Source organism: Sturnira hondurensis, unplaced genomic scaffold (genome assembly GCF_014824575.4).
Source record: "Sturnira hondurensis isolate 20B ecotype Veracruz unplaced genomic scaffold, ASM1482457v3 Scaffold0013515, whole genome shotgun sequence".
In the NCBI taxonomy this organism is placed as follows: domain Eukaryota; kingdom Metazoa; phylum Chordata; class Mammalia; order Chiroptera; family Phyllostomidae; genus Sturnira; species Sturnira hondurensis.
This window is the reverse complement of record NW_028086146.1, coordinates 4,009,452-4,036,043: the sequence shown is the minus strand read 5'-3', so window position 1 is coordinate 4,036,043 and position 26,592 is coordinate 4,009,452. Positions and strand designations below refer to the sequence as shown.

Below are 26,592 nucleotides of genomic sequence, written 5' to 3'. Positions count from 1 at the left end.
CATACAGTGCTGAAGGATCACTTAGTACTGTTTATAGTGCAAAACCTGGAAACAATTGACAGGAGATGGATAAATTGCTGTACAGTCACATAGTGCTGTAGAAGATACTACAATGGTGGAGTTGAAAAATATGAATAACCCCAGAAATTTATATTTTGTGTAACACTCTTTTTACAAATTTTAAAGACAAACAAAACATATTGTCTAAGCACATCTATTTCTGATAAAGCTAAAAAGAAAATAGGTAATGAATCAGAGGACTTCATTATAAATATACAAAAGTAAAAAGGAGAGCTATCCATGGAATAATGTTGAGAGAGCGACATAAACCGAAGAATATAATAAATGAACTCAGGGTACCAAAGGTTCAAACAAATAGTGACAAAGAACAATAAATGAAAGTAATGCGTGTACTTTGTAAAAATTTGGATACACATAAAACATGTAATTATATTAAATTGCATGCAATTATATTAAGGAGTTTTCCCTGGTTATTCCTTCAGGTAGAAAAACTACAATTAACACGGTAGTTTAATTTTTTCCATTTTTTCCCCTATGAATAAAAGAAAAAAATAATGATACTAAAAAGTGTGAAGTTGTTGAAGTCTGTTCCCTGTGGGAACTGTTTAGGTCACGCTACCCACTCCAGGTTTCAACCAATCTGACCTCGGCTACAGCATCGGCCAGCAAGTGTGAAGGCCGCGAACTCCCGCAGTGACAGGATCAGAGCCCGGCTGATCCCTGAATCTTAACAACTCCGCCCTCCCGCTCTCTCATTCGGAGAACACGCCCGGGGGCGTGCCCAACAGGGGAGGCGGGCCTTAGTCCGAGCCAGGTAAAACAAGGGTGGGATTCGGTGGAGCCGAGCGTCGCGGCGTGATGACGTTGTCCCGCGCCTGACGTAGCGTGCTTGGAATGCGCAGCTTCTGTTCGGGTTCTGGGTTCCAGTTCTTGAGCTGCGGGAGAGGTGTGCGGGCTGCTGGCGGACATGTCACAGGCTGTGGACGAGGGAGAGGAGCAGGCGGAGGAGGATTGTCCCGAATTGGTCCCCATTGAAACGAAGCAAAGAGAGGAGGAGGAAAAGTCTGGCCCCGGCGCTAAGATCCCAGTCACAATTATCACCGGGTATTTAGGTAATTCACCATCCCGGTCTGAGAATGCTGTAAACGCTAGTTATACTGGGATTTGGGGGGCTGACGGTGCCTCGCCTCCTGAGGCGTACGGGCCTCTGGCCAGCAGCAAATGTCTGTGAGGTACGGGCTGGGCCACTGCTTTCTATGTGGATTGCTTCTCATCTACGGGGTCAAGGATGCTCTGAACCCCTGTACGTTAGACTCACTTTTATCAAGTGAGATTGAAAACTAACGTCGCATTTTGAAACTAGTTCTGGTTTTGTGGTCTGAAGCCCGGGCCCATCCCCAAACTATGCATGTGACCTTTAGCAAATTATCTTACCTTCTGAAGGTTATCTGCTTCACCTGTGAATCTAAACAATACTTGTTACCTGTGTGAGTTTCTCATCTGCAAAATGGGGCCGGAAAGATCCACCTTATAACCCTATTACCAGGAGAGGGTGTCCTGTCTGTAAAAGGCCCGTTGCAGGGAAGGGCATTCCTCAGTAAATTCCCCTTCCCCACATTCTCTTCCAGGCATTCCTGGAAAGACCACCTATCAAACTTGTTTAGGTCTGTCAGTAAAGCACTGTAGGAGAAAGTAACAAAATCTCTGCTCTCCAAGACTGTTTCTCTTTTGCTTTCAAAATTTATTTTGCTTTCCTATTTATTTTCAAATAAATTGGAAAGCAAAATAAATACAAATAGGAAAGTCGATTCCTATTTTTAGTCAGGACTACTTTATAATGGAATTTTTTTGTGTGTTTTCCCACTGTTATTCAAGGACTGTCCTGAGAAATTGAGCAAATTCCTTGTCCAAAATAGTATAGCTCAGACTTGCCCCTCTGGCCTTCCTCATTGGAGAGGATGGTTTGAAGCTCAGGAGTCAGGGTCATGCAGGCTGAATCTAGGGCATAGTTTCGCTGTTTGTTCTTTTTTTTTTTAAAGAATTTTTATTTATTTATTTATGTTTAGAGAGGAAGAGAAGGAGAGAAATATCAATGTATGGTTGCCTCTCATGCCGGTTCCTTGCTGAGAACCGGCCTGCAACCCAGGCATGTGCCCTGACTGGGAATCGAACTGCGATCATGTGGTTCGCAGGCCTGTGCTCAATCCACTGAGCTACACCAGCCAGGCCTTCGCTGTTTGTTCTTGATCATCATTTTCTCTTTCTTGAAACATTGTTTCTTCAGCTTCCATCACATTTTTCTTCTGATTTTTCCACCTTCTCTGGTTTCTTTTAAATTTTCCCACCTCTGTCCATTCTTTTAACTTCACACTCAGATAGTTTCTGTTTTGATGTCCCACAGCCATCTCAAACGCCACATGTCCAAAACTTTGCTATCATCCCCACAGATCCTCCTGCTCCTGTGATCCTAATCACTTGGGATACTCTAAAAGCGTCCTAGCTACTCTTGAGTCATGATGCCCTTTGATGTATTCTGCGTATTTTAGCCTTACTGATCTTTATTAATGTCAGTCTGGTTGTGTCACACCCTTCCGTGGGTTCCATTTGGATTAAAGTTCAAATTCCTTAACATGAATTACAAGGTTCTATATGATCTGGCTCTTGACACACACCCCCCCCCCCCCGCCAGACTGCAAAACTGGCCCATCAACATTATTGAACTATTTTTACTTCTAACAGCTGCCAAGAATTTTAGCCCATGTATACTTCTTATTCTTACTCCTCTGGCTAGAAGTCCTCTGAGGTGTTCCATAACATCTTGGATACCTATTAAATGTGTCGTCCTGCGACATAATTGCCTGTTTTGACCTGCATGTCCCTCCATAATCCCACATAATACTCTTAAGCTGCATAAAGATAGAGATAGTTTGTCTCTGTCTTGTGCACTTTTTACCCAGGCCCAACATAAAATCTGGTTGGTAGTAGACTTTTGAATGAACTGCATCTTAAAGCCTCATCATATGATTAATAATTAAGCCTTAGTAATTTTGTTAGGTCTCTTATGTCCTCCCCTTTCCATTTCCACTGCTGCTACCTAGTGCCATGCTCCTGTTCAGGGCCCCTGTCTTACACGTGGACTGGCTTTAAGAATTTCTTCATGGCTCTGCTTCCTTAAGGTCTATCCCTTTTACTCTACGTCACACTTTAATGATGTTGGGCTTCCTACATAGAGCACTCTAAACACAAGCCTTCAACAGCTTTTAAAGGAATATGACCTAAAAATGTTGAAGATATTAATACCCTAATGCTTGGTAAATCCGTCCTAGTCATATCCTTAAAATCTTGTAAATTCACTTCAGATGCGTACAAGTGTTTGTAATAGCAAAACACCAGAAACAACCCAAACGTTCACAAACAGGAAAATAGATAAATAAATGATATGTTTATACAGTTGGACTGCACTACTGTGCAGTTGGGATTGGGAGGTTTTCTTTTTTCTCCATGAACTTCGGTGTCTGTGGATCACAAGACAAACGTGTTTCTTCTACTTCAGCTGAACATACTGGGTTTGATATGCCACCTGCTGGATAAAGTTAGTGTAGCTCTGAGTTTATCTTTCTAAAGACTGAATATTCTGTCTTTTGTTATTTCCTACATCCATTCTTTATTTTGTGTGTGTGTATGATATATCTATATGTAATCAATTTTATAGGTTGTTTGAAGCATACTAAAAGTAGACGTAGAGTACGTTTGAATTTATGTCCGATGGATAATGGATGTTGAAATAAAAGGTGTTTATATGTAAACTTTAGGGAATTAAAGCATATATTCTTGGCTAAGAAACATTGTCATCATGCAAAAGGATTTGAATGTTTTATATTTTATAAGCTGAGTACTTGATTCCTTGAAAGCCATTGCTTCAATATTTTTTATTTAATAGGAAATTTAGATACCTTTATATTAACTGCATTATAAGTTATGCAGAAGGCATATTTTTGTCATGAGGTTGAAGAAAACTTTGTGATCCGACTTGTAAAAGTATTTGTAAATATTTATAAATGTTATGTCAACAAAACATTTTAAAACTTTTCAAAGGGTACTTTAATCTTCCTCTAGAATAATCTTAGTTAAGTTGAAAAATAACATGCACATTTTTTTAAAAATTGGGACTCTATATCTTTTTTTTTATTGATTTGAGAGAGGGAGAGAAACAGACAGACAGACATTAATTTGTTGTTCCAGTAATCGGATGATTCTTGTATGTGCCCTGATCAGGGATCAAACCTCCAATCTTGGTATATTGGGGCAGCGCTCTAACTGACTAAACTACCTGGCCAGGGTTCTGTTTCTGTGTCTTTAGAATCAGTCTTTATCCCTGGCTGGTGTGGCTCGATGGATTGAGTGCCGGCCTGCCAACCAAAGGGTCACTGGGTTGATTCCCAGTCAGGGTACATACCTGGGTTGCAGGCCAGGTCCCTGGTGGGGCATGTGCAAGGGGCAATCACACATTGATGTTTCTCTATCCCTTCCCCTCTCTCTAAAAATAAGTAAACACCATATGATCTCACCTTTAACAGGAACCTAATCAACAAAACAAACAAACAAGCAAAATATAACCAAAGTCACTACAGTGACCAGAAGAGAGAGGGGAGGGAATTTTAGGGGAAAAGGGGAAGGGTTTGCAGGAACAAGTATAAAGGACAAATGGACAAACACAAGGGAGGGGGTGGGAATGGGAGGGAGGTGGGGAGGGCTGGGAGAGTGGGCTGGGATGGGAGTAAAAGGCAGAAAACTGTACTTGAACAACAACTAAAATAAAAATAAGTAAATAAACTCTTTTAAAAATCAGTCTTTACATTTTTGTTATTTAAAAAATACCTATTTTATAGGTGCTGGAAAGACAACACTTCTGAACTATATTTTGACAGAGCAACATAGTAAAAGAGTAGCAGTTATTTTAAATGAATTTGGGGAAGGTAAGTAAAGTTGAGTAAATGCCATGCTGCAAGAATTTATAGGATAATTTGTTCAGCTGGTGACTTGATATTCCATATTTCAAAATGACAGTGCAAGGCATTATCATGTAAATACATTGATATGGATTGGTTTGGAAGAATTAGATTAATTTCTGTCAAGCTTTATTTTGGACAGAGTTTGAATACTGAAATTAGATAGTTTTTATAAAATTTCATTTTGTATAACTTTTGAATTCATACTGATGGGATTAAATTACAGAGTTTTACGTAAAATAACTCCAGAAGTGAAAAATCTATGACATAAGAAAAAAGGTGCATTTGTTCTGACTACATTGTTTAATTGCAACTTTTGAAAAATTTGAAAATGCTTCAGTTACTATAAGTTTACCTTGTTGAATGTTTATTATCTTTAAAAGAGTTAAAACTGAATTTTTAAAAATAAGTTGAACATATGGTCTCCATCCTCAAGAAAATTCAATTATCTGTGAAAATACATGCATTAAACATTCTAATTTTTTATCTTTAATATTGAACTGTAGTTTAAAAAATCTATATAGCAGTGTTAGACACAGTTCTTTGATTGATTGATTAGTTTTTCTTTTATTTTTTTTAAATATATATTTTATTGATTATACCATTACAGTTGTTCTATTCCCCCCCTTCATTCCCCTCCACCCGGACACTCCCTCCCCCTCCATTCTCCCCCCCCCCCCTTAGTTTATAACCACATGTCTCAAGTTCTTTAGATTCTATATTTCCCCCACTATTCTGGCCCTCCCCCCTATCTATTTTCTACCTACCATCTATGCTATTTTCTGTGCCTTCTCCCCCCTTCTCCTCCTCCCACCCCCCTGTTTCTAACCCTCCATGTGTTCTTCATTTCTATGGTTCCACTCCTGATCTAGTTGTCCTCTTGGTTTGCTTTTGTTTTAGGTGTGGTTGTTAATAACTGTGTGTTTGCTGTCCTTTCACTGTTCATATTTTTCATCATCTCTTTCTTATATAAGTCCCTTTAGCATTTCATATAATAAGGGCTTGGTGATGATGAACTCCTTGAACTTGACCTTATTTGATTAGTTTTTCTTAATAAGTGTGAATTTTAATAAAAGCTTACTTTTAGCCCAAAATTATAACTTCTATGGGCTATTTGTTAAGGTATGCCATTTTTTTTTCTGTTGCAAATTAGTGAAGGAGCTTGTTTTTATGAATAGGTTGGGGGATCTGTTAGTTAAATATGATTTCTGATTTCAGGTAACTAAAGGGAAAAATCCTGTTAGGCAAAATAAAAACCCTCAGATTTTAAATCACAGTCTTTTCTAGCTTCTTATTAACTGCTCATTTTTTGAAGACTGATTGCATTTATTACTTCTTACTATTTTTCTTCACTCTTTCTGGATCATTTTTGCAGTTTGTCCTTTACAGCATTCACAGTACTTTCCCTCACGTTATATTGATATTCTCTACACCCTCAATTCTGTAGCAACTTCTTCCAAAGCTCCTTGTCATCGATAGCTGAAATATAAACAAACAATGTAAATGAAGAAAATATTTTATTTCGGCCTTTTTCTTTATTAGAGGAAAATAAGACACTTAAAATAATTCTTAATGGTAACCAGCATATCAGAATCTCAAATGTATTTTTTCTCAAGGAAGCATTACTGGGAAACATGTATTTGGGTAAAATTTAATTTTTAAGTGAGCACATTGATACCTTGGCTAAGCAAACTTGCTCAGATGACTAGGGTCATTACTCATATTGGGAGTACTGAGTAGGCTAATAGAAATAAAAACAACTTAGAAGAAGAATGTAAAGAAAAATATAAATAAGGACCTTAAGAGGTGGAAGGGCACATGAAAACTAATGTATAAAACATACCATCTGAAATGTTGGTCACAAGAAAAGAGTGCCTTTGCAGTGGCCACCTTACTAGGAAATGGGAGTGGGCCAGGAGGAGGCCTGAAGAGGAAGTATGGTATGATTTATTAATTTTGGATTTGCCTCTTTAGGTGCTTAAATCCGCTTTAAGAAATTAAAGCTAAAATAAGCTAGAGTGGCATAGTTTAACATATTGAAGATGCATGAATAGAATGGAAGAATAACAGTTGTGTATTTTCTGCTTTAAAGTCTCCATTTGTGAGTGTTTTCACACACACACATACTGGTGTGCTAGTGAACATAATCTGAAGTGCTGCTGCTCTGCTTTCAGGAAGTGCGGTGGAGAAACCCTTAGCTGTGAGCCAGGGCGGGGAGCTCTACGAAGAGTGGCTGGAACTCGGAAATGGCTGCCTCTGCTGCTCAGTAAAGTGAGGAACGTGTTTGCTGTGTGCTTGTTGGTTACTGTAAATGCTGCTGATGGTATTTCCAGCTTTGGGATGCATTTTCTTAAATTGTTTCTTGCTGTCTTACTTATTTTTCTGTATGCTGTAATACTTTGGTCCTTTTTATTGGGTTTTTTTATTGCTTTTGATGTCAGGGTTTATGTAATCTCTGTGCTGCATGAAAGTCTCATTTTATCTGTAAGAAATAGTTCTGAGTTTAATAAATCATTGGTCTTAGTTCCAAGACTTCAACCCCTAAAAACAAAAGTAACTATCAAAACACAGAAAATGTTCACATTATGTTCCACTAATTATAGTTCTTTCCAAGAACTGTTTGTTTTAGTCACTAATACAGTACAAATCTTAGAAAAAGACCTGACACATAGCAGTCACTTGAATGGGTATTTGTTGAGCCAATTTGGAAAATTACCATCTATACTGTGGATTTTGTAAGTTCTAGTTAATTAAATTTCTTCTACATCATTTACCATCCTAGGAGTTTGACTTTGAGTCAAATACATTAAAAGGCTAAAATCATAACATTTTCTTAAATAACCAAAATGCAATCTATTAATTATTTTATTGCACATCTTATATTATAAGAAAAAATAGAAATTAAAAACTGGAACTCTGATTAAGAACAGCATTAAAGGGTGTTTAGTAGTAGTATCCTTTTAGCTGTTACAGTAAGCTATTCTAATTCACAAATTTTATCATTATTTTGAATGTTGGTTTTTTTTTCTTTCAAAAGGTATAAAAATAATAGATTCTGACTTACTTTATAGTCAGGTGTATTAAAATTTCCTCTGCTTTTAATTTTAATAAAATAAAGTATTATGTATCTGATTTGTTTTTATCTATCAGTGTATGTGCATCTGTTTCTCCCCTCATGGGTAAATATTGGATGGATATTTTGTTAGAAGCTTGGGAGTGAGTTAAATTTTCACATTCCTGAAGATATTTTTGTCTCAGGTTGCTGAATATATTTTTGAATGTTTGTAATGATTGCTTTAAAATATTCAGGCAATCAGTCAACTCTGTATTATGTTTTGATACTCTCCAGGGACAGCGGCCTTAGAGCTATTGAGAATTTGATGCAGAAGAAGGGGAAATTTGATTACATATTGTTAGAGACCACAGGGTTAGCCGATCCTGGTAAGGAACGATATTATTATTAGTAACCACAATAGAGTTCTTAAACATTTAAAAATAAATGTGCTAGAGAAATATCTAAAAATAGGCATTGCCCTGGCCAGGTTGCTTAGTTGGTTGGAGCATTGTCTGGTACACCAAAAGGTTACAGGTTCAATTCCTGGTCAGGGCACGTATATAGGTTGCAGATTGAATCCCTGGTTTGCTGTGTGTGGGAGGCAACTGGTGTATGTTTCTCTCTTTGTCTCTGTTTTTATCTTTCTCCCTCCCCCTTTTCCTCTCTAAAGTCAATAAAAAACATATCCTTAAAAAATGAGTATTACAGCTTTACTCTAGATTTAAAAATATTTCTTTGTTTAAAGAGGAAAAATACTGGGTTGTCATGTTTTTCAGAAGATGAAAATCACGATCAAGGTACTTAGTACTTTTAACCTGACAATAAAATTTGAAGTTCTAGTGATTGATTTAGGATTTTTGGTAGAAACAAAAATTGGTTTAAAATATGGAAATTTAAAAAAAATTGAGACATTTTGCTTTTAAGTTTACATTTGATTGGTTATACCCTACAGAGATTTTATTTCTGATTACTTTCTAATCCAGTTTTCTTAGAGGTTCATTTAGAGATATTTAAGGGCTTTTGGATTCTAATTTAAAAAAATTTAGTACATGTCTGTTCATTCAAATGTGCTGGTTTTTTTGTTTTTTTTTTTTTTTTAAGATTCTGTTTAGTTTTAGAGGAGAAGGGAAGGAGAGAAGGACAGAAATATCAATGTATGGTTGCCTCTCATGAGTCCCCTACTGGGAACTGGCCTGTAACCCAGGCATGTGCCCTGACTGGGAATCGAACTGCGATTATGTGGTTCGCAGGCCCGAGCTCAATCCACTGAGCTACACCAGCCAGGGCTGGATTCTAATTTTAACAATACTTATTCCTTTAAATTATTGTTTGCATTTTGTTTTTCTACTACTAAACTTAAAATAATTTTTTAAATAAATGCTGTTTTTCTACTACTAAACTTAAAATAATTTTTTAAATAAATGCTGTTATAAGGTGTAGAGTTAAATCAAGCCCACTGAGACTTTTCCTGGTGTAGAATGAATAATAATTATTCATGAGAGTTTTTTGTGTCTGAATGGAATTACATGTGAACTTCCCTGTTGCAAGCTATAGAAAGCGGACCTGTTTCTGACAATGGGTTTCTGATTCCTTCTTACCCAAGTAATTTTTAGTAGCATTTTTATACCTAGTTTGCAGAACATTTAGTGTTTGTTTTGTAAGTCTGACCCATGTTAGTATATTACTGAAGGTTCAAATGTAATCAGTGGTTATTATGCTTAGAAGTGTTACATAATAACATTGTCCTCATGTTTTCAAACTAGTATTGAATTGGGCTATTTTGATCCTTATTGTAGGCAAGAATTTTCTGTGCATTTCATATATTTCCAGTAGGTTTGACTGATGATACAACTTGAACTATTACATTGGTATTATATATTAAATTAACTTAAATCTGGTAAGGTGGAAAAATATATAATATGCCTCTTTTTGAAATGGCAAATATGGGTTTTTTTTCATTGTAACACTAGAAAAACTCTTGTAACTTTTCTTTGAGGGTGAGTTTTTAAAACATGGTTCAGCTTTTCAGAGGAAGAAAGAAAAGTTAAAGGTCTGAGATAAAGCTTTTGTAAGAATTGTAGATATAAATGAGTTAATGTGTTTTGCTTCTAACTTTTAGAGTAATTTTTATTGTTTGGCTAAAAATTAAGCATTCATTATTTTAACAAATTAAAGAATACCTAAGAAAATATGCAGAAGTTTAAAGCAAAATCACCCTATATCACAGTACCTTGAGCTACAAGTAGGTAATTTTCATTCTCAGGATTTCTCAGTGCTGATGCTCTTCATTGTGGATTGTTGAATGATAGTATTGGCCTCAGTTGGGAACTTCTGAGAAGTGCAGACTCTTTTTTTTTAAATAACTTTTTTTGAACCCGTACCCTAGGATGTGGTTTTTGTTGATTTTTAGAAAGAGAGAAAGAATATGAGAATGAAACATCAGTGTGATAAACATTGGTTAGTTGCCTCCCATCTGTGCCCTGACTGGGAATGGAACCTTTTGGTGTACAAGAGGACACTCCAACCAATTGAGCCACCCAGACAGGGCAAAAGTGCAGATTCTTGAGCCCTTTCACAGATGTAGTGAATGAGAATCTCTAAGGGTGGGGCCCAGCAACCTGTTTTAATAAGCCCTACATGTGATTCTCCTAAGTCGGCTGTGTGTGTGCCTCAAGAATTTCTAAAACATGCAATACCTATATAGTTTGGGTCAGTGACCTCTTTTCCCTTAGATTGTCAAATGAAAAAAAATATGTGAAAACAGTTAACAAAACAATAGGCGTCCATTGTGAATTAATCAAAAATTATACCTATTTGCCAGATTGGCAAAAAATACGTTTTTTGGCAGCATTTTAGTAATTATGTATGCCATGAGATGGAAAAAGTTGAAAATCGCTATTGTAAATGTATAAGTCTGGGAAGCCCTGCTTTATGCACTTCTGAAAACTGTATAACTAACTATACAGAGATTTTATAAAATGGAATCTCATTCCTTATGCTTTTTAAGATAATTATTAATTTAATTTTACTGGAATTTATTGTAAAAGAAGAGAACTTGGAAGAAGTGAAGGAATTGCTGAATGTCAAGTTAATGCAAAAGATAGGGGATAAGAAAAGAACAGCATAAATTGGACAAGTTTTCTTTTTTAAACTACTCGTTTCAATTTTGAGAGTATTATTTATTGATACTCTGGCAAAAAGATGAGGGAAGTAGTACTCTTCTACTTTCTCCCACCTCCTGGTTTTGTTTTATTGTATTCTGTGCTGTGTTGTCAAGGTTTCTGGTATTTACATTCTGTCCTACTTTGTTTAGTTTTATATTTGAATGATTTTAGTCCTCATTACCAGCATGTGGCTTCTGCAGTCCTTAATTGATCCTTCTCTTGATTGCTGAATTTAATGGTCACGTGATTTTTTTCCAGCAGTATATGCTTTATTCTCTGAGTTCTTGCGTACTTCATTGCTTGAGATTATTTGTTTTGTTTTTATACCTGAAGGATGAGTTAGTTGGGTTCAGAATTTCCAGATCACAATTTCTTTGCCTCAGAACTTAGCAGATGTAGTTCTGTGATCTCTTAGTATTTTTTGTTTCAATGCTTGCTGTTTCCTTTAATATTTGAGGATGTCTGCCTATTGTTTTGTTTTTTGAGAGAGTATTTGGATATAGGTAATATTTTTAGGGAACATTTTCATTGGAACTTGTGGCCATTATTTTATTATTTTGGGTCAATGAATGTTGCTCTAGAAAAGTCTAATTTTTTTCTTCCCACCTCCCTGAAAGTGACTTGCTTTTTCACCCAAAATGCCTGAAAGTTTTTTTATTTTTGAAGTTTAGTAATATAGTTATGATTCACCTTGATGTAATTCATAATAATTTTTCCTGGATTACAATATACCCTTTAATCTGTAGGCTTAGTTCTTTATTTAAAAACATTTTTCTATTTATTATCATGAATAGTTTTTCTGTCAAAATATTGGATCCTCTCTACTATATGACACCAATTTTTCCTATATTGAATTTTCTTTTGTTCTCTGTATCTGTTATCTTCTAATTGTTTGCTTTGTCTTTCGCCTTTGCATTCAATGGAATTATTTCAAACCTTCATTTTGGTCAGCAGTTCTGTTTCCACCAACATCAATTCTCTTACTTGATGTTTTAAATGAATTAAATGTTTAAGTAATAGTATATATGCTCTAAGTTTATTTTACTTTAGCACTACAAATTACATTTTAACATTATTCCGCTTCAATTTTTTTTCCTCTAAACTGTAATACATGTGTATAGTTTTTCAGCATGTTTGTGCTTGATGTAGAAGACTTAGAACCACAATTAGATGTGGTATTGCTGAATTCTTTGTAATACTCTACCTGTTTTACCTACACTTGTTTTTCTCCCAAGCTCCAGTATGAACACTGGGTATTGCTGGGAGCAGAGAGAGGGGAAGCAAAGGGAAAAGAGGTGATTGAGAGTGGCTGACAGGCAATGTGACTTTAAGGCTCTGCTCTCTTAAAATAACACGTGCAAGTACCAAGTGCTCCCTGCTCCTGAGTTCGCTCTAACGGCTTGTGAATATACATCCCATATCTTGTGCAGGGACATCCTTGAGCTTCAGGCCTTTTGCTGCTTTTTCCTGTGGGCCTGAGAAAGTGACCCCCTTCCCCACAAATGTAGTGATGATTGGAAACTTTTACACTTGATTTTTTTGTTGACTTTTTTCATATTGCTTATTCTTCCCTCAGTTCTACTCCTTGTTACTTTGAAAGCTATTTCTGATAAGAGTTAAGACTTTGTAAACTATTATTATATATTTCCCTATAACCTCTTACTGGGTATGAAACAGAATTAAGAACTATCATGAGTCAGCCTTGGCCAGCGTAGCTCAGTTGGCTGGGGCGTCCTGCACACTGAAAGGTCATGGGTTTGATTCCCAGTCAGGGCAAATACCTGGACTGGGAGTTGGATCCCCAGTACTGGGGCTGTCTAGGAGAGGCAACCAGTTGATGTTTGTGGCAGGAGATTATAGATTTTGGTTGCTGCTAATAAAGTTTGGCTTTTTAAATTGTATTTCATTCTTTGTTTTATTAGGTGTGGAAAGGGAGAGTCTTTAACTCTGGATTCATTAGCCTTTGCACAAATGACATTGTGCATTGAATAATTCTTTGTTGTAGGAGGCTGTCTTGTGCATTGTAAGCAGGCTATTTAGTAGCATCTCTTGCTTCTACCCACTACATACCAGTAGCAAGCAATCCTCTAGTTGAGACAATTAAAAATATCTCCAGACATTGCCAAATATTCGCTGGAGGAGATAGATCACCCTGGGTTGAGAACCACTGATTAATTAACTTCATTTTCTCATCTCTGCTGCTGCTTCTAAATACCTGCATCTCAATTTGAAATAGTTCTACCTTGTGTAACCTTGTAAGTATTATACCGAAGGTACACAGCAGATTTAGATGAAAAGCCCTAATATAATCTACCTGGCAGATGTTAATTGTAGAGGACTTATAAGCTATCTAAATAGAAATGAGTAAATTTTTTGAAAAAATAAGATGATTTATGTACAATGTTAAGAATTTTACTGAGTGAAAAAATTAATACTTTTTTATGATTTATTGTTTGGTGTAGTGATACAGTAGATTGGCTTTTTTCTCCTTCATTAATTAATATCATGTTGTTAGCCAAGTAAGTGAAGAAAATTTATGTTGGCAAGTCAGTTGTTTCTGTTTTAAGAGACTGACACTCTCCAGTTCTAAGCTAAACAATTGTCATGGTAAAGTAATTTCCGTGAAAGGGACAGACATTGATTCAGCCCCTGTTACTCACAAATCCTATTTCAGTCAAATTGGAAAACGATTAAGTTTTGGGGAAAAAAATCAATAGGTATCAGGAAACCATTAGATCTTGCGGCCCTTGCTGTATCCTGCATGAGTAATCACTGTAAACAGCTGACAGGTATTTCAGTGCTGACACAGAGTGATGCTTGCGGGACCGCTCCGGACATTAGAATGAGTTCAGTTATCCTTGTTCTTCCCCAGCTCTCATTCTCTCTCTCAGACAGCCTTGTCACTTACTGGACCTGCGATGCTTTGAAAGTCAAATACTTTCTTTGCTGTCAGTTTGCTTTTTCTGGTGTCATAGCATACTAATCATGGTGTATGGTTTGGTACTGGCCCAGTTTCTGTCAAAAACAAGTTTTAATTTCTTTCTTACGAATCATTTTTCCTTAGACCCAAATTTTATAATAATATTAAGTAAATAGTGTGAGGATTTCTTGTTCTTTTATAAAATTTGCAAATATGTATTTTTTATTTTTTTGGACAAGTGACTTTGCAATTACCTATGTTTTGTTTTACTTTCTTTAGAGAGATAATTTATTATTCTTAAACAATGTGATTGTTATATTCACATTGTAAATGTGAATAAATTTAAATAAAAATAAGCCCTCTGTGTACATAGCCATATTGCCTAAATTATTTGATAATATCTGTGGGTAGATTATTGTGGCATTGGTAGAAGCTTGTTGTTGGGTTTATTATTTAATAAAAGTTGGTCTATTTTGTAATACAAAGGGAGAGGAGAAGAAATGGGTATAAGTAGTACAAGGATCTGTCACTGTGATTCCCATAAGAAGGTTGAAAAACTATATTAAATTTGCATATATGTTTGCCTGCTAATTCTGTTGGGCCAAATTAAAACATGGATAGAATTGTGTTTCTCAATTTGAAGAAATATTTTTATTTCACAAATATTATATATATGTATTTCAGGTGCTGTAGCTTCTATGTTTTGGATTGATGCTGAATTAGGGAGTGATATTTATCTTGATGGTAAGTTTAAAAAGAATCTTTTTGCCACTGTTATGGTTAAGATGATTTTTGTTCATGTTATAATTTTAATTCCTTACGTTGTTTTTCTTTTTAAACTTGTTTAGTTTGATGATGCAGTAAGTCTTTGTTCATACAGATTCTAAAGCGTCTCGGTAGAACTAGATGTCAGATCTTGATCTCAGCTCCCAATTTAGTGCTTCCCCTAAGGTTTTCCATTTAAAGTACCAGGTGGGTTTCCTGTACCTTCTGTTGTTTGGTTAATGTTCTGTTGTGTGTCATCTGCCCACCCCCTGTTGTGTCCTACCTGCCCTTCCTCCCCTCCCAGCTCTTCAGTTTTTAAACCAAGTCTTTCATAGCCTAAGGGGTGGAATAATTTTAAAAATCATTGAAGCTGGGCCTTGTTACTTGGCTGTAATGTATGTAGCATGTAGCTGGTTGAATTCTTTAGGCTCATTCTGCTGTTATCCTTTGAAAAAATAGTTCAGCATAAGTTCATAGATTGTCAACTAATTGGCCATTTAGCAATTTAGGTACATATTATATATAACTTTTGTGTGAGTTAGATTTGCTGAGAGATTGTAGGAACAAGATATTTTAAGACATCTCAGATTTGTTAAATAGTAATGTCAAGTGTTAAGAAAAATCTTGATTTTGATTTTGTGAAAATAGACTAGAAATAATCTATCTTGTGTCATATATCTCTTTTGCTCTTTATTATGAAATTTAAATTTGCCTCATAATATTTTGGATTATAAGATAAAAAGCTTATTCATTTAATTTTAAAAATTGATTTGCTTTATAGCCTGTGTAGTCCCTTAAAATGGTGTTAGAGATATAGTACACATTTGGAAATGCATCTGCTGATTAATGCAATCGAATTAATTGTCAAAAGGAAAAATGTTATCAACTATCATTTGTGAACTGGAATAGATTCCGAAGTATAAAGTTGATTAAAAGATTTATTTTTCTGTAGGTATCATAACTGTCGTAGATTCAAAATACGGATTAAAAGTAAGTTGAAGATTGGTATGAATTGCTAATTATTTAAAAGCTGGGTATGTAGCGATTGATTATATTATTTTCTCCACATTTGTGTCTGTTTAAAACCTTCCTTAACAAAAACTGTTTTTAAAAAAGTATCCTGAACAATTGATGAGATTTGTGTGTTTTTAAATTATTATTCTGTTTTTGATTCAGTGTTTTCTGTTACTCTGGCTTGAGATGATAACAGTTGGAAGTAGAATATGTGTAATGAAGATAGTATAGGATAAAGTGTGGGTGTGTGTAACTCCTCAGTAGGGTTCAACTTCAGTGTTAGTAAGTTTCTCTGAGTGATATAGGAAACCGAACTTGATAAAGCATATGAGATCTTCTTTTTCCTTTAAACTGCTGTCAGGCACAAGCTGGAGATAACTGAGCTTTAAGAAAATGCTGCTTTACCTTATTTTGAAGAAATCAGGACTTACACATAGGGTCAATGAGAAGCGTCCTGCTCTGAGTGTTTTTGGAACTAACAGGGTCCTCAGATACATTTAAATAGGCTTCATTTTATAAAATGCACTTAACATTTTTAAAAGCATGCTATTGCATAAAATAAAATAGTGTCTCCCAACTTATTACCAAAGGCAGAAGAGAATGAAATTATCTTCCACCTTGCAGTTCCATTCGGGGGATATTGACAGTGCCCAGAGTAATCATTTTTAGAAGTTCAAATTTTTAATGTTTCAAAGTTTATGTCTGTGCCCTGCCTGGGTAGCTCAGTTCAGGAAGATAAAAAACTTGAGAAGTTTGAGAGATAATTCCTTTTTAGATTTTAGGTTCAAATTTATTAGTAATAGTCTTAAGAATCAAAGAAAAATTCAAAATATTACAAATTTTTCTCAGAAAAAAACCCTGACTGTTCTGATATAACCTTTCTGGCAAAATATTGACAAAGGAAGCAAAAAAAGTCAAATCATTCCGAATGATTATTACTGGCATGTTTGAATTCATCTCCTATATGAATTTATTACCAAATTCATCTCCTATATGAATTTATTGCCAGATTTATCTATCCCGTCTCCTGTGGGATAGATAGCAGTTAGGATATTTTATTTGTTTTTTTTGATAGGCTTAAAGTACCATACCCAAAGTCAAATGCTTTATGTATTTATGATTACAGGAATAATTTTATATGTATATTTGGGTACGGAGAGTGGTTAAGTAGAATCTATTATCAGTGTGGTAGAGGCCAAAAAATCAAAGCAGCATTCTGAATAATGCAAACGCAGTAAATGTTTAACCCCCTGCCACCTTGATAAAACCTCTTAAATTATTAAATCAATATACCTACATAAAACTGACATACTGTCAGGGTAATGGAAACTTTAGATTTTCTAAGTCAGATGCCAGATAAATAACTTTTCCTTTATATAAAGAATTTGCCAACTTGTCCAATTCCTCGGGTTGCAAAGCTTGACCTCAGTAGCTGCTTGTGATTCAGAGAATTCTGAGGCAGAACAAGTAATGACACTTGGATAATGGGCAGCAATTTAAGGGTGTCATGCTTCACAGAGTCAGCCCATCATAAGTAAAGCTGAGAAATGGTACCCTGTGGCCAGCCAGCCAAATTGAAACTGAAGTGGTAATTGATATCATGGGCTATCACTCTAATGGGATTGTCACCCATTGATCTGAAATATTCATTTTTTAATCATGGGCAAAGAATTGGACAACTTCCAATGACAGCTCTCTATTCTCAGGACTTGACACCCAGGCTCCTGACATTGTTCTTTTCAGGTCTACAAATGTGACAGCATTTAATGCAATAGAATCAGTGAATGAAGTTACAGAGAAAAGGTCAAGTGAGAGGTTTCTCTTTGGTTCTTTTGTCATATTGCACAAACTGTTGAAACAATTCAGTCAGAAACAGTTTGGCTTGGAAAATAGAAAAATAAATAAATTAATGTTATGCAATAATCTTTTTTAAAGATAAAATAGTGTGAGATTTATAACTGATCATTTTGAAAGAAACACCTGCTCAGGCTTTTTTTTTTTAAATGTCATCTGACATCGTTGACACTAGATTTATTTCCCCTTTGGCCAACAACTGTTTTTTCTTCCCTTTTTTAAAATGCAGCTTGATTCTATTTATACAGAAAAGGACACCATTTAGCTTTTACTGAAGTTGTGTCTGCAGTAGTGTTATTTCAAAGGTTTCCTTTCTTATGGTGTATTAAGTTACAGGGTTGAACCTTAATCTTTTGGGTATATTGGTTTAATTAGTGCCAAAATTGTTTTTGTCTTTTTGCTATATATATAAACAAAAGCCACAGTCTCTGAGCAGAGATGAGTACTCCTTTGGGGGACTCTGTGTGTGTGTGTGTGTGAAATGATTTTGCAAAAATGTTTTCTTTCTTGCCTGTACAGGTGGAATAAAATGTCAAAATTTCCAGTTTTTACCTTATAAGTGGAAGTCATTTGACTTAATGTATAAACTGTATTTCTAAGAATATCTTTTTGAATAGCAGACATTGGTTTGGTTCTTTTTTTGTGGAATTTGTCTTGGGGAGGTAGGAAGTTACATAAGGGAAATGTTGGACTGATAACCACAGAAAATAAATGTTAGTATGAATTTATTCTTTATATAGCTTGCTTTCTTTTCTTTTTTTTTTTTGCAAGGCACAGTGGAAAAACAGTATTTAGGGTCAAAGATAATGGCATTTTCTTCGTATTAGCTCTCAGTATTTTGTTAAGATCCCCCCCTTTTTTTTATTATTGTTCAAGTACAGTTGTCTCCATTTTCCCACCACCACTTTCACCTGCCCCACCACTCCCACCTCCCACTCTCAATCCTACTCCTCGGCCCTTTGGCTTTGTTCATGGGTCCTTTATGACTGGCTTGACTCTTTCCCCTTCCTTGACTTGACTCTTCCCCTTTTCCCTGTTATCCCCCCCTGCCCCTGGTTACTGTCATTTTGTTCTTTATTTCAATGTCTCTGGTTATACTTTGCTTGCTTATTTATTTTGTTGCTTAGGTTCCACTTAGGTGACATCATAGGGTGTTCATCTTTTACCATCTGGCTTATTTTCCTTAGCATAATGCTCTCCAGATCCATTCATGCTGTCATGAAGGGTAGGAGCTCCTTTATTTCTTTCTGCTGCGTAATATTCCATTGCATAAATGTACCACAGTTTATTGATCCACTATTTACTGATGGCCTTCCTGAGGCCCAACTGAGGTTGCTTCCAGCATTTTGCTATTGCAAATTGTGCTGCTATGAACATTGGGGTGCATAGGTTGTATTGAATTGGTGTTTTAGAGTTCTTAGGGTATATTCCCTGCAGTGGAATTGCCGGGTTTCAAAAGGCAGTTCTGTCTATGGTTTTTTGAGGAAATTCCATACTATTTTTCCACAGTAGCTGCACCAGTCTGCATTTCCACTGATAGTGTACTAGGGTTCCCTTTTTTCTACTGCCTCACCAGGGCTTGTTTGTTGATTTATTAATGATGAACATTCTGACCGATGCAAAGTGGTATCTCGTTGTGGTTTTAATTTGCATCTCTGATGGCTAGTGATGCTGAGCATCCTTTCATATGTCTCTGGGCCCTCCGTATGTCCTCCTTGGAGAAGTATCTGTTAGGTCCTTTGTCCATTTTTTAAATTGGATTGGAGTCATGTGAGTTCTTTATATATTTTGGAGATCAAACCCTTGTCTAAGGTATCATTGTTAAATATATTTTTTCATATGGTTGGTTCTCTTCATTGTGCTCATGTTTTCTTTAGCCATGCAGAAGCTTTTCATTTTGATAAAGTCCCATTTATTTATTCTTTCTTTTATGTCCCTTACTCTAGGGCACATATAAGTGAAAATATTGCTGCGTGAAATATCTAAGATTTTCCTGCCTATGTTCGTTCTCCTCTAGGACTTTTATGGGGTCACAACTTGTATTTAAATCTTTTAACCATCTTGAGTTTATCTTATTTTAAAAAAATATTTATTTATTTTTAGAAAGAGGGAGAGACACAGCAATCAATGTATGGTTGCTTCTCAAGTGTCCCATACTAGAGACCTGGCCCGCAACCAAGGCATGTTCCCTGACTGGGAATCGAACCAGCTTCTTTTTGGTTTGAAGGCCAACACTCAATCCACTTTCTCCTTTTCGGGTAGGTTTCTATCGCTGTGAACTACCCTCTCAGGACTGCCTTTGCTGTGTCCCATAGGTTTTGGACTGTTTTGTGTGTTCATTTTCAATTGTCCAGAAACTTTTGATTTCTTCTTTGATCTTATCATTAACCCATTTGCTGTCGAGTAGCATGCTCTTCAGTGCTTGTGTTTATATATTTTTGAGTTTTTTCCCTGAGGGTGGTTTCTAGTAGTACTATAAGCACTTATAGTCCAAGAAAATGCTTGATGTGATTTCAGTTCTCTTAAATTTGTTGAGGCTTGAATTTGTTTTGTGTCATATCATATGGTCTATCTTGAAAATGTTCCATGTGCATTTGAAAATGTGTATTTTGCTTCTTTGGGTTCTGTAGATATCAGTTAAGTTTACTTGATCTAATGTGTCATTCAGTTCCACAATATCCTTGTTAATATTTTGTTTGGAAGATCTATCCATTGTTGACATTGTGGTGTTGAAATCCCCTACTATAATTGTGTTGTGGTCTATATCTTTCCTGAAGCCCTTCAGGATTTTTTTATATATGTGTGTATTCCCATGTTAGGTTCATATATGTGTACAATGTTTATATCTTCTTGATGGATTCTTCCCTTGAGTATTATGAATGTCCTTCTGTGATTCTTTTTACAGCCTTTGTTTTGAAGTCTATTTTGTCTAAGTGTTGCTACCCCATCTTTTTTTCCCTGTCCATTTGCTTGGAATATTTCTTTCCAACCCTCCGCTTTTAGTCTATGTAGGTCTTTTGTTCTGAGGTGAGTGTCTTGTAGGTAGCATAAGAAAACATGTGCAGGTCATGTTTTCTTATCCGTTCAGCTACCCTGTGTCTTGATTGGGGCATTTACCACATTTTTCAGACTATAAGACGCACCTCTCCCCCCCAATTTGGGAGGAAAAGGGGGGTGCATCTTACAGTCCAATCTTATAGTCCATCCTATGGCTCACTGTGGTGGTGGGGGTGATGGTTTATGTTATTTATGTTATTAAATATTTTACCACATTTTTTGCTTCAGAAATTTTTTTCCTATTTTTCTCCTGTGAAACCTAGGTGCATCTTACAGTCTGAAAAATTTGGCAATCCATTTAAGATTATTATTAATTGGTATTTATTCATTGCCAAATTACCCCCTTGGTACCTGTATTTCTCTCTCTCTCACTCTTTTTCTTCATCTTCTTTAACTAGTCCCTTTAGCATATTTTGCAATGCTGGTTTTGTGGATGTGTATTCTTTTAGAATTCTTTTGTCTGGGAGAATCCTTATTTCACCTTCCATTTTAATTGAGAGCCTTGCTGAGTAGAGTAGTCTCAGTTGCAGGCCTTTGCTTTTCATTATTTGGAATATTTCTTGCCGTGCCCTTCTGGCTTGTAGTGCTTCTGTTGCGAAGTCAGCTGCTAGCCTTATCTGAGCTCCCTTGTATGTTACTTCCTGTTTCTCCCTTGTTGCCTTTAAGATCCTCTCTTTGTCTTTGAATTTTGCCATTTTAATTATGATGTGTCTTGGAGTGGGCCTCTTTAGGTTCCTCTTTATTGGGACCTTCTCTCTGCTCTGAACTTGTGTGACTTTTTCTCTTGTCATCTTAGAGATGTTTTCCATCATTACTTTTTCAAACAGGTTTTCTATCCCTTGCTCCTCTTCTCCTTCTGGTATCACTATTATATGGATATTATTATGGTTCATGTTGTCCTACAGTTTTCGTAACCCCTCTTTATTCTTTTTGAGTCTTTTTTTTCCTTTTGTAGCTCTCTCTGGGAGTTTTTCCCTACTTTGTCCTCCAGTTTGCTAATTTGATCCTCTGCTTCATCTAGCCTGATTTTGATTCCTTCTACTGTTTCTTTTTAATTTTTTTAAAAAAGATTTTTTTATTTATTTATAGAGAGAGGGGAATGGAGGGAGAAAGAGAGGGAGAGAAAAATCACTGTGTGCTTGCCTCTCATGTGCCCCCAACTGGGGACCCAGCTTGCAACCCATGTATGTGCCCTGACTGGGAATTGAACCATTCGCAAGACTTAATCCACTGAGCCACACCAGCCAGGTGATTCCTTCTACTGTGTCCTTCAATTCAGAAATTGTATTCTTCATCTTCTCTTGACTCTTGTTGAATGTTTCTATGTCCTTTTTCATGCTGAATGAAAGTAAGTTGCAGTAAGTTCTCTATAGGTTCCCTGTAGTTTTTGCTAATTCTCACTGAGTTCATTGAGCAGCTTCCTAACAACCATTGTTTGGGACACAATATCTGGTAGTTGACTTCCCTGTATTTCATTTAGCACTCTTTCTGAGGATTCTTCCTTTCCTTTTGATTGGGGTTGTTTCTTTCTCCTCCCTTTATGTGTAAGACTCTACTTGTTTGCTTCCTTTTCTTAAAATGATCAGTTCTGACTCCTTGACTTTGTGGTGTGATCCTCTATGGCAGGAGACTTGTGTGATTGCAGTCTCCTTGATTTCCTAAACTTGATGCTCTTGGGATGCCCTTTATGCTGTTGATGTTGGCTCTCTGGATGTAATTGAGTTTTGGTTGCTCTTGGTTCATTCTTTTGTGGATCGTTCCCTCCAGCTGGTTGATGGAGGGTCCTTCCACTCACCATGTCTTATATGCTGTTGTTCAGGTGCTGCCAGAACAAAACCACAAAGTCCAGGGAACAAACCCACACCCGCAAAAATAACTCCCCCCGCAATCCCACTGTCAACAGCACACGCACCAGTATTAATAAGAGTGTAAAGAGATTAAGACTATTATAAGAAAGGAGAGCAAATATGAGATGACCTACTGAAAGAAAAATGGTTTTGGGAAGAGCACTAATAAGAATTGGAACTCATAGCAGTGGGAAGAGAGAAAGTAAAATTAACATCATGAATAAAAAAGGGAATGAAGAAGGTGGAATTTGCACAAACTCAAAGGACAAGAAATGAATGTTAAAAAGCTATGCAGGTAAGAAAATATAGCAAATCATGGAGAACACCACAGTGGATTTCATTTTGGTAGCCCCTAGTATTTACCACTATTTTTTCTTCCTGGATCCGCCTCTGGTGATGTCAGATATTGACCCCATCTGACCTTAGGCAGCCTGTTGGCGACTTCCAGGGATATTCTGTCTGTGGCTGTCTCCTGCAGTTGTCAATGTATTCATTCTGCACTCAGTAGTCAGGCTTCAGCTCCGTAAGGTAGGGCAGAGTCCTTCCTGGGGGCAGGGCTATTGCTTTCCCTCAGGCTGCTGCTGCTGCTTGAAGGGGAGTGGTCTGCCTGAGCAGTTTGGCTGCTGCCATATGGGGAATGACTCAACATCAGGATCCCAGGGGCTGCTTTCTCAGTTCTCTCCCCAAAGCCTCTGTCCCCAGTCTTTCCTCAGGCATCTTAGGCCGTCTCTGTCGCCCCTGTTTGCTGGAGCCCAGGGTTAAGTGGCTGCAAATGAAAATGTGTGCGTTGGCCCTTTAAACAACTGTTTGCACCTCTAGCTGTCCATCTTTGGCAGAGAACGACCCTGCAGCTTTTCACTGCTGGTTGTTACTTGTGGACTTTTTGGGCTCTGGTGCTCTAGGCCAGGGGTCCCAGCTTAGGGTTTATATTCCACTCTTCTCAGGGGATCCAACCTGCTGCTTATTTATTCTTCCAGCGCTGCTGCCTGTGGGCACCCAGCCAGCCCTCTTGAGTCACCAATGCACTCCTTACCAGTCACGTTGTGCTGAAGCTGATTTTTCTGTCTGTCGAAGTTATAAGGCTTCTCCTCACTATTGTTCAGTTGTTTGTTCTGGGTGATTTCTCCACAGTTTAGTTGTAATTCCAGATTGGTCCTGGCAGGGGGTTAGTGTGACTTCCATTCACTCCTCCACCATCTTGTCTGTCCTGTATAGCATTTATATGTGCATAGAACAGGGCATTTATCTCTTTGGCTATAATTACATATGATTATTACTTGTCATTCTTTTTTTGTTTTTATCTTACTTGACTTTTTTTTCATTGCTTTTGGACACGGAGGAAGGTGGGGAAGAGGGAGCGAGAAAGAAACACTGATGTGAAAGAGAAGCATCGATGGTCTGTCTCCGCATACGTGCATTGACTGGGGATCAAACCCACAACCCCGGTATATACCCTGACTGGTAGTCAAACCCATGACCTTTTTTTTTTAAAGATGTGAAGAGGAGGCTGTTCACAGAGCCCAGAAAGACAGAGGAGAAGGATTAGGATTCTGTCTCTGAACCTCTCAGAGTCGGGGTTAGATATGAAAATTCAAAACTTGCCGTACCTTTTTCATACTAGTGCCAGCTCGTAGGCATTCGTCCCAAATTTGTTGGGTTGGCCAAAATGTCTGTTTACTTTTCTGTAAAATAAAAGACACATTTTTCATTTTCACCAATAACTTTGTTGATTTGGATATTTTGAGTATGTCTGCTGTTTCCCACTATTGGCTTCTAGTGGGTAGAGGCCAGGGGTGCTGCTAAACATCTTCCAATGCATAAGACAGCCCACAGCAAAGAATTACTTGCCCAAAATGTCAGTAGTGCCGAGAAACTTCACAAACCACTTTTGACACATTCAATCAGTCACAGCACCTTCTCTGTTCACTGTATGAATCCTTTTCCGTGTTTCAGCTGTTTTACTTTTCTTGAAATAATAAAGCATAATATACCAAAAGTGTTGCATATTTTCTTCCATCTTCAGTATTAAAATGGCTGCACAAAAATTCACCAATTTTTGTAAGTTTTTTAAATGCAGACCGATGTGATAGTTGTCAAAATACAATGTAACAGATTGTTTCAAATGAAGTTAAAGACAACTAAGCACTAATAGAGCCATTGTCCAGAAAAAACTAAATAAACTTTTTGGCCAACCCAAAATATATAAATAAAGCTTCCAAATGGTCAATAATAATCATGTTTTGAAAAATATTTTTTAAAAGAACAATATTATTATGCTCTGGCTGGTATGGCTCAGTGGATTAAGCACCAGTCTGTGAACCAAGGGGTTGCTGGTTCAATTCCCAGTCAGGGCACATGCCTGGGTTACAGGCCATGTCCCCAGTGGGATTGCTCGAGAAGCAACCATGCATTGATGTTTCATTCCCTCTCTTTCTCCTTCCCTTCCCCTCTCTCTAAGCATAAATAAAAAAAATTTAAAAAGAACAATATTACAGGCTCATTCAGGAACAAATGCCTTGCTAAAAATACATCTTTGTTAAGTAGATTTACTACTGAATAGAAAGGGATTTGTTGCTTTATGTTGTATCGAATTTTTCAAGTAACGTTCATATATCTATGTCAACAGGTAGGGGGTGTTAATTAAAATTCATTTAACAAATATTTGTTGAGCCTGAGTATGATGTACTCTTTCCAGGTAACAGCCTTATTCTCAGGAGGACACAATATTAGGATTTGTTACAGCCCCAGGCCAAGAATAATTAGCAAAAGTAGTAAACTTGGTCTTTTGGAAAGGAATGATTTTTGCTCCAATATGCACCAAGATCTGTGACTTCCATGATTTGAGTGGGTCTGCAGTTAAATTTCTGGGATTGTACCTAAAGTGAAAATCAGTGATTCATGACTTCAGTTTTAGTTTAGTCTTATTTCCCCTGAAACAGAATTTGGCAAACCTTTAGAAGAAAAAGGCTTTTCTCTATAGATATAACCAATACTATTAAATAGAATTATTTCCAGTTTACTTCTGGGTTTCAAACTATCCAAATACCTTATGCTGTTCCTCCCCTTGAATTATGGAACTGGTTTGGTGAAATAATATTTCTAGTATGTGTGCTGCAAAAGTGAGCACAGCGCATCATTTTGAATGTAAGTTTTAGATAATCTTTATGAATATACTTTTGTGTAATTAACATTTTTATAACACATTTACAAGACAGATTTTATAAAATGACAAGCTTTCACAAAGATTTTTAAATTATGTTCATTTTACTTCTATTGAGCACATTTTCAGTGTTTAAAAAACAGCCCTGTAATATGGTGCCCTGTGATGGTTTGTTTTAGATTTAGTTTCTTCTTTTATGAGATGAGGAGACAAGCCTTTTCCCATAATTGTTATGAAGGCTAAATGATGTAATGTGCAAAAAACGATTTAATAGTTGTGTAATCTGTATTCTTTGAATATGAATCTAAGTGCCTCTGACTTTAAATAGGCAATGTTTGAGTGTTAAGGTAACGAAGGTGAAATTTTTCAGAGGAACCTTATGGCATTGGTAATGTTAGGGGTATAAATAGGATTGTGGAAAATAACAGGTGACCCCAGAGAGATGAGAACTACCTGTGGGTCTCAAAGTCAATGTGAAAATATTTTTGGGAGCTAGCTTGACTCTGGTGAGGTCAGCAAAATAAACGGTTGCATGGAGAGGCCAGATCCATCAAGTGTTTATAAAGGACAAACTGCTTTCATGCTAGACTTAGGGCTGTGGCCCTCTCTCAGCATATTTGTTTCTGGGGCATAGGAAGCGCCCAGTGCTGTGCCATTCTGGGGTGGGGAGTGGGACTGTGTTGTTATTGGCATTCTGTTAGTGGGGCTCTTCAACTTGAATTTATG

The 26,592-nt window shown here is 36.7% G+C and overlaps 1 protein-coding gene across 2 annotated transcripts in view; it reads left to right on the top strand.

Annotated features, from left to right (window-relative positions):
* The first annotated feature begins 886 nt into the window (after positions 1-886).
* The window catches only part of LOC118997840 (COBW domain-containing protein 1), a 49,442-nt gene continuing 23,736 nt past the window's right edge, over positions 887-26,592 (top strand). For both annotated transcript variants that reach the window (XM_037061713.1, XM_037061712.1), the window contains exons 1-6: positions 887-1,133; positions 4,911-4,997; positions 7,205-7,301; positions 8,380-8,471; positions 14,854-14,913; positions 15,887-15,924. In XM_037061713.1, coding sequence (XP_036917608.1) covers positions 989-1,133; positions 4,911-4,997; positions 7,205-7,301; positions 8,380-8,471; positions 14,854-14,913; positions 15,887-15,924 — 519 coding nt within the window. In that variant the 5' untranslated portion in view covers positions 887-988. The remainder of the gene's footprint in view (positions 1,134-4,910; positions 4,998-7,204; positions 7,302-8,379; positions 8,472-14,853; positions 14,914-15,886; positions 15,925-26,592) is intronic.